This window comes from Arvicanthis niloticus, chromosome 17, assembly GCF_011762505.2.
Source record: "Arvicanthis niloticus isolate mArvNil1 chromosome 17, mArvNil1.pat.X, whole genome shotgun sequence".
Lineage (NCBI taxonomy): Eukaryota > Metazoa > Chordata > Mammalia > Rodentia > Muridae > Arvicanthis > Arvicanthis niloticus.
The window spans coordinates 42,262,140-42,275,918 of record NC_047674.1 but is presented as its reverse complement, the minus strand read 5'-3'; the positions used below and the strand labels follow the sequence as shown (position 1 = coordinate 42,275,918).

The 13,779-nt window shown below is 40.2% G+C and overlaps 2 protein-coding genes across 4 annotated transcripts in view; one reads left to right on the top strand and one right to left on the bottom strand.

Moving 5' to 3' along the window:
* Nucleotides 1-6,938, top strand: part of B3gat2 (beta-1,3-glucuronyltransferase 2) — an 82,483-nt gene extending 75,545 nt beyond the window's left edge. The window contains exons 3-4 of the mRNA XM_034521360.2: nucleotides 2,701-2,849; nucleotides 2,929-6,938. Coding sequence (XP_034377251.1) covers nucleotides 2,701-2,849; nucleotides 2,929-3,015 — 236 coding nt within the window. The 3' untranslated portion in view covers nucleotides 3,016-6,938. The remainder of the gene's footprint in view (nucleotides 1-2,700; nucleotides 2,850-2,928) is intronic.
* Nucleotides 3,421-13,779, bottom strand: part of Smap1 (small ArfGAP 1) — a 76,328-nt gene continuing 65,969 nt past the window's right edge. Inside the window, exons 7-10 of one of the 3 annotated variants that reach the window (XM_034521358.2) lie at nucleotides 10,764-10,891; nucleotides 7,087-7,252; nucleotides 6,025-6,332; nucleotides 3,421-4,358 (exon numbers count right to left, since the gene is read on the bottom strand). In XM_034521358.2, coding sequence (XP_034377249.1) covers nucleotides 4,224-4,358; nucleotides 6,025-6,332; nucleotides 7,087-7,252; nucleotides 10,764-10,891 — 737 coding nt within the window. In that variant the 3' untranslated portion in view covers nucleotides 3,421-4,223. The remainder of the gene's footprint in view (nucleotides 4,359-6,024; nucleotides 6,333-7,086; nucleotides 7,253-10,763; nucleotides 10,892-13,779) is intronic. The other 2 variants (XM_034521359.2, XM_076915146.1) reach the window with 2 other exon arrangements.

Here is a 13,779-nt window from a genome sequence, read left to right as displayed (position 1 = left end):
AGCATGTCATCTATTGAGGCAAACCCTGTCCCTGGGCCTAGTGAGGAATATGCCCTCCCTCCAGAGCACCATTAGATGTTAAGGAAGGCCTGTCTTCAATCACTTTTCACTGGCATAAAACATTTTTCTGTAACTGATCCAGACAGAAAACCCCACTTCTATGGTTTTTGTCAGAATCCCCAATACCTCCAAAGACACAGCAGAACCTTTAAAGCCAAATCCAGTAAGGATACAATGCTCGAGGCAAATACTTACAACTGAAGAAAAATCCAAGACACTCACAGCAGATTGGAAATCACTGGTCAGGAGCTAAAATTGCTGCCTCTTTCCAAGAGACAGCACTTTAGCTCAGCATGCTATCTCATCAGGGCAGCGGACTTCCCCGGAAGCAACCCAGCTTGGCCTAGATGCCCTATGATGCTTGCTTGCTGCGGCTGTGACCTGCTTCCTGAGCAGAGAACGGGCAGAACCCACTGAAGTAGGTGAATGATGAACTTCTGGATAACGTCCTCCCTCTCCCTCCAGCCCCCCTTTTTAGGAACTAGGTTACTTTGTCAGCCCTTCCCTAAGGGCTCTGCTGTTCAGGTGCAAACCACTGCACAGTGAGGACAAGAAAACACCCAACAAAAACAATGGTAGCTTCAGGCCTGGATGTGGCCTGTGCTTCTTTTTGCCACATAGATCTAGGCTATGATGAAATATTCCTGAACCAGGGAAATGGAGAAAATATTCATCTCATCTGAATTTTTCCGTAGCTGCAGACAGTGAGTTTAACATACTAAGGGACAATGAAGGAAATAGGTCTGGATGGTTTATATCTTCAGAATTACCTCTGCATAATTTGGATCACTATGTGTGCTATGAAAATAGGGATATAAAAAGCAGTGCCTTGAAGCCACATAAAGAATATTCCAGAAGCCCCAGTATGATGGAGAAGGGCAGACCTGCATTTAGATAAAGAACATGACAAAAAGCAAGAAGTCATTAACATTAATGCAATCTAGTCTGACGAGAAAAGGCACTTTACCACCTTCAAGTTTGGGTTGTGTGGCTGAAGTCCCTGATGAAGACTTTAGATGCCTTATCAAAGTCACATGACATACATGTGGCCTGGCCACATGAACGTTCGCAGGCCCTTTACCTGTCTACCAGGGTTCTGGCAGCTGGGAATGGAGGCTGGTACTACCCACCCCTCTTGGTACTGTTTACACAGTGGCAAGTTTATTTATATATTGCAGTCTTTTGCACAGTGCTCCAAAGTCAGTAGTCTTTCTGCATGCTCCCCTACACAAAGGTTGAGCTTTCATACTTCTCTTGCAGATTAAGAAATGGGGGCATTACAGAGTTAACGTGACTTGGCCAATGTCTCAAATGCAAGGACCAAATCAAATCAAAAACAAAAGACTACAGTGTTGCTTACTAGAATGCACTGGGTCCTTTCATACAGAATTAGTGAAGGATACTGGAGTCTGAAGGCTATTTTACGAGTTATGTTTTCTGATTTTGCTTCACTCAGTACTTCCTAGAGCACTGTCTGTGCATAGTTAAGCATTAACTTCCACAAGAGGCAGCAGGGTCCAGGGCACATGACTGAGCAGCAGGATATCTGGAGGTCATATGAGTGATGTGGTCTTCTGTTACTGTCTGATGGTGTGATGCTTCTTCAAAAAGGCTAATGAAAGAGTAAACACACGTTCCTATGAAGAAGTTCCTAGCATGGCTCTCAACCCAGCAACTCCTAGAGGGCCTAAGTTTACTGTCAGGAGCAAAGGTTCAGGCTGCAGATTTCTAAAAGAGTCATATGTGCAGTTGGCTGTCGAGTTCATTAGGAGTGTATTACAGCAGGTTAAACAGTGACGATTCTGTCATATAACCAATCACTGGAAGGAGCTCACATTTCTGACTTTGCAGTGCTGAAGTGTGAACTCAGGGCCTCCTCCACGTGAGACAAGTGTTCTACCACTAAGCTAAATCCTTTCGATTTTAAGCACTCCAATACAAAAACCAACTGCCTGTACTAATCTCTAAGCTCCCCCTTCATGCTTATACATTAAGTAATACTTGTTTCACATGATCATCAGTACCTCTACCAAGCTTGTCAAGTCGTTTGAAACAGCGCTGACCTTGATGATAAACACACATTAACACTGTCAAAAGCAGTCAGGAAGGCTGGGCCAGCACTGGAACACCACAAGGAGAGTTAGTTCTGCAATAGTGTCGAGTATTAAATGTGGAGCTGTAGTGGCCTCTCTGAGGCAGTTTCTGAAATTTGATTATCAACAGACTTCATATTTTGTGGCAGGTGTCATCAGTGTACAAAATCATGGCCTAATTTTCCTTAGAGACTATATGCAGGCAATGCTCCTTACTAAAGTGTGAATACCAAGATCTAACCATGTAGTAGATATTTGTACTTTTCCCCACCCTTCCCTTCTCCCTCTTGCTCCAGCCCAAAGGTTTATGTAAGTACACTGTAGCTGTCTTCAGACACCCATAAGAGGGCATTAGATCTCACTATGGATGGTTATGAGCCGCCATGTGGTTGCTGGGATTTGAACTTATGACCTCCAGAAGAACAGTCAGTGCTCTTAACCACTGAGCCATTTCACCAGCCCGGTATTTGTACTTTTTTATGTGACCACAATTACAAAGGGAAAAAGAATATCAGTAATTGAGTCTTTTTCTTTACTTCATACAAAGGATTTGCCGTGAGTCTGCAAGTCATCTTGTCCAATCCGAAAGCTGTATTTAAGCGCCGCGGGTCCCAGCCAGGGATGCAAGAATCTGACTTTCTAAAGCAGATCACAACAGTGGAAGAACTGGAACCAAAAGCTAGTAACTGCACCAAGGTACTTCTTCATCTCCCTCGTGCAGCTGAAGCTTGAGTGCTGGCAGTGCGGCTGTTTAAATTATTCCCTTCCTCCGTAGGTTCTCGTGTGGCACACTCGGACAGAGAAGGTCAACCTAGCCAATGAGCCAAAGTACCACCTGGACACAGTGAACATTGAAGTGTAGCCGCCAGGACCAGCAGGTGAGGAAGTCTGGAGCTTCGCCTGCTGCTCATTCAGGTACTGGTCCTTTGCCTCCAGCCTTTCCTGTCAGCCAACAGACATCCATTTCGACAGCTACCTGGATGCTACAAAATGTGTTGTCTCCATCTGTTCTGCATGTGTTCTCTGAATTGGAAGATGTTTGTACAGTGAAGCTACATGACACTGAAAAGAACACCAGGGTATCTCACTGCTCCCTCCCTCCCTCCCTTTCACCAAGACATCTCATAACTGGTAGAATGAAATAGGTTTTAGAATATTCTGTCAATTAAATATTCCCAATTAAATTCCTGGCTTTACAACATGAAATATTTGGAAAGCTGATGGCAGTGTACACTGTAGGAAATAAAACCCACAAATAAAAAAGGTGTGTGGATTCATCTGTTTAATATAGGGAAATAACATTTTATCAATACTAGGCACCATAAAATGTAAACACAATTACTGTCATAAACCTGGATATACCTTCAAGGATTAAAAGTGGCTTTGTTTTAGTTACCCTGTGTGCATATAGTGCAGATAAAGGTCTTCATATTAGCACTATGTACATGAGAAGAGGTCCACATTACAAGAGGCAATGGAAATTTGAACTCTGAAACCTTCATTGAGTTTTACAGTACCATCCAGGTTTATCTGCGTTCACTAACCATGTTCCCTGTTAAGCACATCATAACAACAGCACAGTGGAGTGAGTGATGAATAAAAGAATTTGATACACTAGAAAACAGTGCTCAGTGATACATTTACATTCTATTTATATGATTAAACATTTGATCATACAGTACCTTCCTACAGGATTACTGGCTAATTTGGGGGTGGGGTTTATACTGTTAGAGGTATTACTAACATGATAACTACTTCCCTTATATGCAAACGTTAGAGCTATAATTTTGAGAATAAAACCGATTATGCAAGTTAACTGAGCAGCTTCTCAATGTGGTTTATGACATCATGGGAAATATGAGCAAAGCTGCCCTCCACATAAGATGGTTTCTCAACCTGCTTTCACATCAAATTTAATCAGCACAGACCAACACGGTCAATCAGGTAATTCTTAATGTGAACAAATGGGGGAAAGAAAAAATATGTATGTACATGAATAAATGGGAACTAGATGCCTTTGTAGCGAGGAATGTCAGGTGTCAGTTCTGGATGAAACTCCGTGGCAGCGTCTTACTTCCACAGCTGCGTGCTCAGCGTCTGCCCCGACGAGCTTCCCGACCACCCCGCTGTCGTGCTGGGGGGCTGTCCGAAACCTGCACTAGCATTTGCACTACTGAGGTTCATGGCAGCCATCTGCTGATTCATCTGTGAAACACAAAAGGCTCAGTTTACAAGGATGATTCACTTTTCACTCTTGACTCTTTAGCTATAGCCAGACACTTCATCGGATGTGAAAATTAGTCCAGACACTGGAGGTAGACCACACAGAAGTCTATCTACTGAAATCAAACAACTACTTTTTTCTGAGTTAGGCATTACTTATAAAGTGACCCATAATTAGTTCACTTTCTAGATTAACCACAACTGAAAAACACACCAAAGTAATCTTTGAGTTTGTATCTGACTGAGTCCATCACTCTTCTGTGACTCCCAAGGACTTGAGAAATTTTAGAAAGTAAAACATCCTAAAACTACCCTAATATTTACAAAATACCTGTAATTCTCTATTAACATCCTAAATGGCCCTAATATACTTCCTAAACATTATAAAGGTCACATAGCATATGTTTTAGGTTTTATGTTATAGTGACAAACAGCTAAAATTGAATTTTACTATATGCTATACAATAAACTGTATGCACTTTTCTTCCAGGCTCGAATCCAGTATACTTATCAGGCTCTTAGCACAGTGGTTCTCTCACTACCCAGTTTGGTGACAGAACAAGAGATGCAGGATTTACGGAAAATAGTTCCAAACCTATGCTCAACATTAACTGTGTTCTTTGTGCAGAATTTTATTTTTACTGTTTTGAAAACCCAAGACATAATAACCACAAATGTGTCTACAGGCAGGCAGGTTCCATCTTCCCTTCTGCTCATGAAGACTTATATGACCTTGCTGACAGAACTACTGTTCCTCACTAGCTCTCCTGTAATTTAACCTGAGTTGAGCAAGCCTCAGCATCATGGTCACAAAAAAGTTGCTACTAATATCTGACACAATTTTTGAGGCTTCCAATGCATAAGCATTGTGTGTGTATATTCCTATACACCGCAGAGGAGCACTTGTAAGATATGCAGTGGTTTTGTGAATGCTAGTTAGCAGGCAATGTTCTGAAGGGGTCTTAGTGGTCCTGGTTCCTGTAAGATTCATGGTGGACCATCAAGCAGGAAAGGGACTGGAACCATGAGCACCAAATCTCTGTGTGTGGAACGACAACAGAAATGTTACTCCTTGCTTTAACCTAAGCCAGACAGACATGGAATTTATCAGTGAACACCTGAGGTGAGCATGTTTACACTCTCACCACCGGGGTTCCTGAGCCAATGGATGTCCCTCATAAGTCAACAGGCAGTAACCACGTGACAGAGGCAGCCTTGACCCCCTCATCAAACTGTGCTTTGAGAATATAAAGCTGGATTTCTTTCTCATTGATAAGAATTAATAAAAAAGATGCAAGCTTATCAGTGAAGATACTCTGGTCTAAGTGGACTATAAAGAGATCTCACCTAGGAGCCGAGTAAGCATGGCACCAAGCCAAGGAGTTGAGGTGTGTCTCTTATATGCTGCCCAAGATAACTTCTAGCTAGTACAGGCATGTTCGCCATTACAACTACGTTACAGTCTGAAATGGGAGAAGGAAACTCCTAACATTTATTTCTAGAATATTCTTATTAAGGACAGTAACTAGTCATTTACCTATAAACACTTGGATCCGATCAAACTTACCCCTTTCTTATGTTCCTCAATGGCTTTCAAAATAAATAAAAGCACCCAAAATACAAACGTGGATTAGGATGTTAGCCTTACCTGTGAGAGGTTCCACTGAGGCTGCTGGGCTTGTGGCAGGCCAAACTTACTCTGTGGTGCACCCATTTGTCCCACCATTCCTCCCTGAGGGCCAACAACATTCTGAGGAAGTGGCATCACTCCAGTCTGTGCGTTTCCCATGAACCCATTGTGCATGGGCATGCCCACCATCATGCCTGTATTCTGTCCCATCATATTTCCTATAAGGCCAGGAGCTGCAGGCACTGGGACGCCCATGGAAGGAAACCCTTGAAACGCGGCCGGTGCTTGTGAGGTAAACGGTATATTTGTGGGTCCCATAAACACACCTATATTGTAAGAACCGTGAATAAAAAAAGAAAAGAATGGGTCAACAAGAGGTTCTTTTATATGGCTGTACTCCTCTCCAGATACAGAAAAGGGGCAGACAGCTGAAAACCACCCAAGCCTCAACCTTCAGAGCCTGGTATTTCTAGGATGCAGACAGATGTATGCACAGATGCACAGCCTAAGAGTACATGCTGCTCCTGATGACCTGCATCACTGCTCTCCCAAAAACCAACCAAGCAGGTAGAGAGGTGGTTATTTGTTTTATGAGGAAGTGGGTGGGTGGGCCACACAGTTTCAGTCTATATGTGAAATAAACTTAGTTTGGGACGAAGGGTCTGATGGATTAAAACTGAATAAATCATATGCTTATAATTTCACTATAATGAAAGATACTTCCAAGTTTTGCATAAGTATATGTATGTATAGTTCTGACTGCTTATTTGTTTATCTGCAGAGGAAACAAAAGTATACACAAAGTCAAATTTCATGTAACTCCAAAGCCAGTAATTCCTGAATACCTCCTGTCTTATAAACGTGTAGAGCAATATTAAGTGATATGTGAACAACTTGTTAAGTCTCAAATGAATAAAGTTTTGTGAATCCTATATTGTTTAATTCTAATGCTTCATTCATTTCAGTTATATAAGCTGCAACAGAAGCATCCACTACTACCATAGAAAAATGTAACTGATGTAGTTTCAGAGGATGTATTCTGAACACCATGTCAACTGACTGGAACACCATGTCAATTACCAGGAGTGCTTTGCTGTGCTCCTGTACCATACAGTGATAAGATGGAGTCTTTGGAGAGTTGTTTCTTTGCTACTTCTTCTGACTTTGTAGTTTGCTCAGTAAACAGGTCCAGATCCCCAGATGTTACAGTAGACAGGGTAGCAGCTGCAGGTATGGAGGCAGTCCCCTAGGCAAAACACCAAAGAAACTGTTAATTTCCATGCAGCACAGCTCATCTATTACTGAAGTTCACATAAAATTATGAACTGGGTAGTATATTCTAAGAGAAGAATGCTAACATCTCTCAAGATCATTTTCCAGCCCCCACACAAGCATCTGGAATGCCGGTGAAATGTCATGGCGGACCTGTAGTGAAAACCAAGAAGACCAGAGCTCCCCCACAGCCACACATTCCCAGCTCATGGTCCTGGATCACAGTGGGTATGACAACATGCAGGTTCAGTCTGAAGACTGTCACCAATTCTCTCAAGAACTAGGGTCACTCGGAATAAAGAATGTTACAACTTGCAGAAGCAAAGGCTCTGTAATGGTAGATTAAAAGCTTTTATCTTTTCAAAGCTATACCATAAAACATTTACACATCTATTCTAGGTTTATTTTTACAATACTAGAATGCATCTAATCCAGAAAGTACAGAAAACTAGCTACCTATAGTCAGCCATATTCTTCATGCTAGTCAGAGGCAAATCAATAAAAGTAATTTAGATATTTACTATAAAACAAGTTTTCCATTAATTTACTATATCTTACACAAAGATTTACAGAATTACAACTGACACTCTTGCTTAACCATTTGTTTTAAATAATGAAAAAATAAAAGATTCTCTGAAGTCTAGTAAATGCTGGCTCATATTCTTCTGAAACTTCAGATAGAGGTGGGTTAACAAGCAGAAGTTAAATTCACACATTTACTGTTCTGGATAGAACATCATGCAGTAAATTACCATCAAAGCATTTTATTCAAACTTATTTAAGTAGACCCATATTTTGACTCTAACTGAGTAAGACTTGTAAGTGACACAGAAAAGGCTGTCTTATTTTGTAAAAACTCTAAAATGTGCAAGAAATTAGACACGACAGACTACTAAACCTAATAGTGTCTTTTAATCTGACTGTATTTTGGTTACTAATGAAGCATAGCATTACAGTGGTCAATAGAATGGTTCCTAGCCAGTTTTGCCGGACTTGATCCCTACTCCTGAGTCTTGGGTCACCTGACTTCTGTCCTATAAAATAAGGGCAGGCGTAACCACAGGTACTTTGTAATGAAATGGATAACTATGCAGTTATTATTAACAGTGATAACAAAATGATATCACATCACTTCTGTGCATCACTGGAATCTACTCAGCACCTTGGGTTCCATTCTTGATGAGTGAGACATAATCATAAAAACGTCCAAATGTTCCGGGAAATACTAATTCCGGTTTCACAACAGAATAGTCTGAAGAACAGTCTCATGGTCTAAATATTATCTAAGTAAGTTTGAACATCTACCTCAAAATAGACACTGGCTAAAACTGGCCAGCCTAAGCCACGTACCTAGCAAGCACTGGAATCTGCTGGTCTATTGGTGGTGTGTTTGCAATCATTTCACCACCAGAGTGCCTGCCGTTTTATAACTCAGACTTTCTGGCCTTTCGGGACCCCAGGGCTGGTATCAGCACTTGCACATACTCATTCTCATATACTTATATTCTGTCTGTCTATCTCCCCACTCCCTCCCTTCCTGTCCTATGTAGACAGGAAAGGACTGCTGAGCTCAGTTCCCCCCACCCTCTATACATGTACACTCCGGTCAGCTACTTCCACGTAGACAGTAAACCCAGGCCATTTTTATACCTGTGTAAATCTTTGACTAAAATTTACATATGCTCAGAACTCATATGAATATGCACATCTCAGTTATACTTTATTGGCAAATTTCAAATGTATTTGAAAATGTACTTGGATTTTAATCTTAGCATGTAGCTTGGATAAAAGGTAAATCTTATAAATTATTTTATAGGGCATAAAAACTGGCATAACTTTGGCTCATAAACAGTGTTCAAGAAAAGAATTATGATATTATTTTTAAAATGAACCATGCTGGAGCTGGGGAGACAAGTCAATGGTTAAGAGCATTTACTCTCTGCTCAAATCTAAAGGATCTCTTCTATTCTGTTCTGTGCCTTAAGGCAGGAAAGTTCCCTCCCACAGAACAGCATGATTGGGTATTGTGCAGTTATTGTTTTAGTTTGTTCTGAAATTTAAAGTATGTAAAATAAGACACAGGAAAAAAAGAGAGCATTTACTGCTCTCCTCGAAGACCCAAGTTAATTTCCCCAGAACCTACATGGTGGCTCATGACCTCCTGTAACTCTCCAGTTCTGGGGGAAGTTAATGTTCTCTATCAGCCTCCTTGAATGTGTGTGTGCAAACAAGGCTTTTTTAGAAAGGAAGAAAAGAAAAGAAAACCTTACCATCCTATGAGGTACTAATCAGAGTGCACACGGCATGATGGTTAGTCTTTGTAGCTTACCAACTGGCTAGAACTTGACTAGCATTAAGGTTAGAACTTGGAGCTTTCCATCTGGCTAGGCTGGCTGGCCAGCCAATGAAGTTTCAGGATTTTACCTGTCTTTCTAGCATTCCCAGCACTGAGGTTACAACTGTGCCCATTTTATGTGGATGCTGGGGATCAGAACTCATGACCTCATGCTTACATGGCAAGCATACTGAATGAAGTATCTCCACAGTGCCCTCAGTCAAAAGACACCAATGAGCTAGCTACCTTTGCTGAAATACACACTACTGCTATAGTCAAAGTTGATAATGACTTTAGCCTAATTCCCAAGAAATTTACTTGTTATATTCAAGGTAAGTATATAATAACTTTCATAACAAAAATATGTATAATAAAACATTATTAGTCTTAATGATACATGGACAAGATATGAAAATCTTTACAGCCACACAACTCAGACGTGGCTCCACTTTTCATATAGAAAAGAAGCACTGCATCTCAAATGCCTTTCAGGAAACAAACTGGCTACTTGTGTTCCACTGTACTAGGGAATGAACATGCTTGCAGCAGGCTTCCGAGTAACTTTAAACTGAACCTTGAAAGTTAATGTTTCATCTGAAGGAAATTCTATGTAATACTAAATATATAACTTAATTTCTTAACCATTAGTATTTTAGAAATCTTATTGCTGTATTCAATGGTTTTTACTTAGTAAGGTTCATTTTAAGACTATCTTAAAGCCTAATTTACCTTCAGAAAAATACAAACATTTAATTTGCCAGAACTTATGGAATCAAATATATTAGCATCAACAATGCTCATAACACAGGCTTGTGAATTAAGGTCAGGCTAAGATTATCTCACACATCCCCACCCCAAAAATACATTGTAAATTGTGTTGTTTCCCTAAAATTGTAACAATGCTGAAGTCTGCTTGTATGGGTCCTAACAAACTCTACTGTAACCATTCAATAGCTGTGGTACCAAAGTAGCTAAAAACTATAAATCAACAGAAGCGGCTGTGTTTGAATGAAACTATCTGTTTAAACAAAATAAAACCACAGACTAGCTTGCTGAATCCTGGACTAAAGAATAGCTTTTCAGCCAGTGATAGCTCAGGGACAATTTCAAAGTGAAGTGTTGTCACAAAGAACCACATTTCACTGCACACCTGAGCTGGGGGCATGACAGTTGCAGGTAAAGGATTAGAGATCATTGGTCCGAAAATGTCCAGATCATCATTCAGGGGCGGCACTGTGGTTGTGTTTCCATTGGTCACTGGTGCCTCAGCAGGACCATCTGAAAGGAATATACATTGTTGTCAATATAGAATCTCTTAAATTACAGGAAACAGGGTTCTATTTTTTAAATTTACTTTTTTAAAAATAAGAACAATTCAAAATAAAGCATTGTGTTCCTTGCACCCTAGGACTTAAAAGAGAACACTTCAGTTTGTTTCCTCTCCCAGAAGTAGACTTCTACTGGATTCCGGGCATAACTCCTACCTCTTCTAAACAAATGATAACACACAATTCACAATAGTCTGAAGACTTACTTTTTTTGAAGTCACTGATTGATTTTACCTACACCCACACCACACATATACAACAACACACCAGCTCCAGCTTCTCTCTATCCCAGACTTCTCATTACGTGGTATTTTAATGGTAAGCTTTTAATATCACTCCCATAAATATTCCTTATTACTACAAAAGCTACACTTACACAAAATTATTGAAGAGCCAATTCTTAATAACTTCTAATAACCTTAATTGAAACATTTCAACCTTACACTTCAGTAAATACAAGTTCCCAATGAATTTTAAAACATGCTGTCTTTGCTCGCTAACTTTGGCCTGTTTCACAAAAATTACTGTTTCAATTTATTCTGAAGGTCAGTTTCTAATATTCAGTATTTGAAAAAGACAGATAAGGATTCATTATCATCTTCGTTATTCATCCTAGATGTCTTTAAAGAATGTTGACATGTTGTGATTTCTGCCCCATGAAATGTGAAACTTTAGCTGTCTCCAAGTACTAGGGTAGAGAGATTGAAGACTGACTCTGTTGTGGATCATCTAGTCTTTAAGTAGCAAAGTTCATGTGTCTTAGCTATAGGACAGACATCTGATCCCTAGGCCAGTGAGCTGTCTGACCTGTCTCCAAACCACATTTTTGCAAAAGTCATAGGGTCACTGGAACAGTGTGTTGGAAAAAACGGATAGTAACAGAGCAGGCTGTGTGGCCAAAGATATATGGAAAATGTCATCTTGAAATGCATTATTTTATGTATTTGATACGATGCTTTAAAAAGCCACATAATTACAACCATTCCTAACTACGTTTTAACATTCCTAACTAAATTTTTCAAATTAAGGCCCAATTTTCAAATGTTTAATAATTACTTGTACTAAGTAAAGGAAGTAAACATTTGAAAACCATTCAAATACTGATTCTCTCTCTTCCCGTTCCACTGTCTTTGTACAAAGTTCAGTGATGTGTAGAAGAATAGATGGGTAGGGTCAGCAACAAACAGATGGAAGGAAAACAACTGGGATAAGATCATCCCTCAATTAATGAAAATTACTACAACACAGTAGCGGTAAAAGTCTTCTGATCAAAGGACCACTACAGCATGTCCTTTATTGACAGAATAAAAACTAAGATGTTGAAAACCATTTTTAAAATGTAGTTATTCATGTTAAACATGGTAAATCACCATAATAAGTTGAGATAAGTTATTTCTTGTTTCTGCATTTATACACACTTAAGTTAAACTTTAGCATTAATCCAGATTTCAAACTGAGTCTCCAGAAGCAACTGCCTCCAGCACGTTTTTCTACCTTTAAAACTGCGCCTCCATTTCCTGTATACATGCCTGTAAATACCCCAGATTGCTTTCACATGTTTACTAGTGTTCAACAAACTACTGGTGCCCAGTAAACACTTGAATAGCAGAGTCATCAGTGGTCACCATCTATTTTCAAAGATGATGAAATAATGTCAAAGGGCAACATAAAATTTTATGCACTGCCAAACTAGTTTACGGTGGGTAAGAAGGTGATAGGCAAACAGATGTTGTATTTTTCATTACCATTTTGACAGAGCATGAACATTCAGCCTTGAGTACAACCTGTCACAAAGAACTATGAAGTCCAATCCCTCAGGTACCTACTGAGCCAACAAAGCCCTAGCAGACTCAGCCGTGCCCTTCTTAGTAGTCAAGTTCTTGAAGCCTTCTAAACGTTTGTGTTGTTCAAGGAACTTTATTTTGTAGTCAAGAAGTCATTTAAAGGTTTTGTTCCTTAGTCAAATGTTGTTTGGAATTCCTTCATATTAAAATATATTCCTTGCTTTATGGGATGAAATAAACCCTAAGTGAATTAATTTGTAGGCTCAAGTCACATGAACCACTTTAAAACTCCAAGCTTTAAATTGTTTTCTTTTTTTGGCTAACTTGCCAAAAAAAAAAAAAAAAAAAAAAAAAAAAAACCACCTGAGATGCCCTTAAAAAGTAATCTTTGCCCTCATGCATTGTCTGTTCTACTCCATTTATAATCCTCTGCACCAAGCTCCTCATCTACTGTGCCAGGGGGATCAGCACTGCAGCCTGGCCAACCTCAGGTCAGGCCTGGTCTAATGAGCAGGAGCCATAATACTGAGTAGAAGAAGGAGCCTTGCCCACACTCTCCTGAGCTCAGTCATACTTGACTTCATGAAATACTATCTGGGTGTAAAGTGCATTCGAAGCTCTCAGACACCCTTAGAAGTTCAAAGACATGCGCATGCTCGTAGCCCCACCCAGAGAGAGAAGGGGAGAGAGAGAGAGAGAGAGAGAGAGAGAGAGAGAGAGAGAGAGAGAGAGAGAGAGAGAGACAGACAGAGACAGAGACAGAGACAGTTGGGGGTGTGGTAGAATATTCAAGCAAACAAGGCTGCTGGTCAATGTTTAGTACGGGCTAAGTTGCCCTACAGTGTGCATTCAGTACACACATGGCCACAGACAAAAACATTGTAGAAACTGTTTATAAAATGTGGAACTGAAACCAGGAAGGTTAAGTTCCACACCAACAAGTGTTCTTCTCAAGCCTTCCACTTAAAGCACGGACCTTGAAGGGTTCCGGGGACACCTTCTCTGCATAAAGGGGCAGGGGTTAAACAGGCAGTCTCAGTGGAGAGGAAGAAAC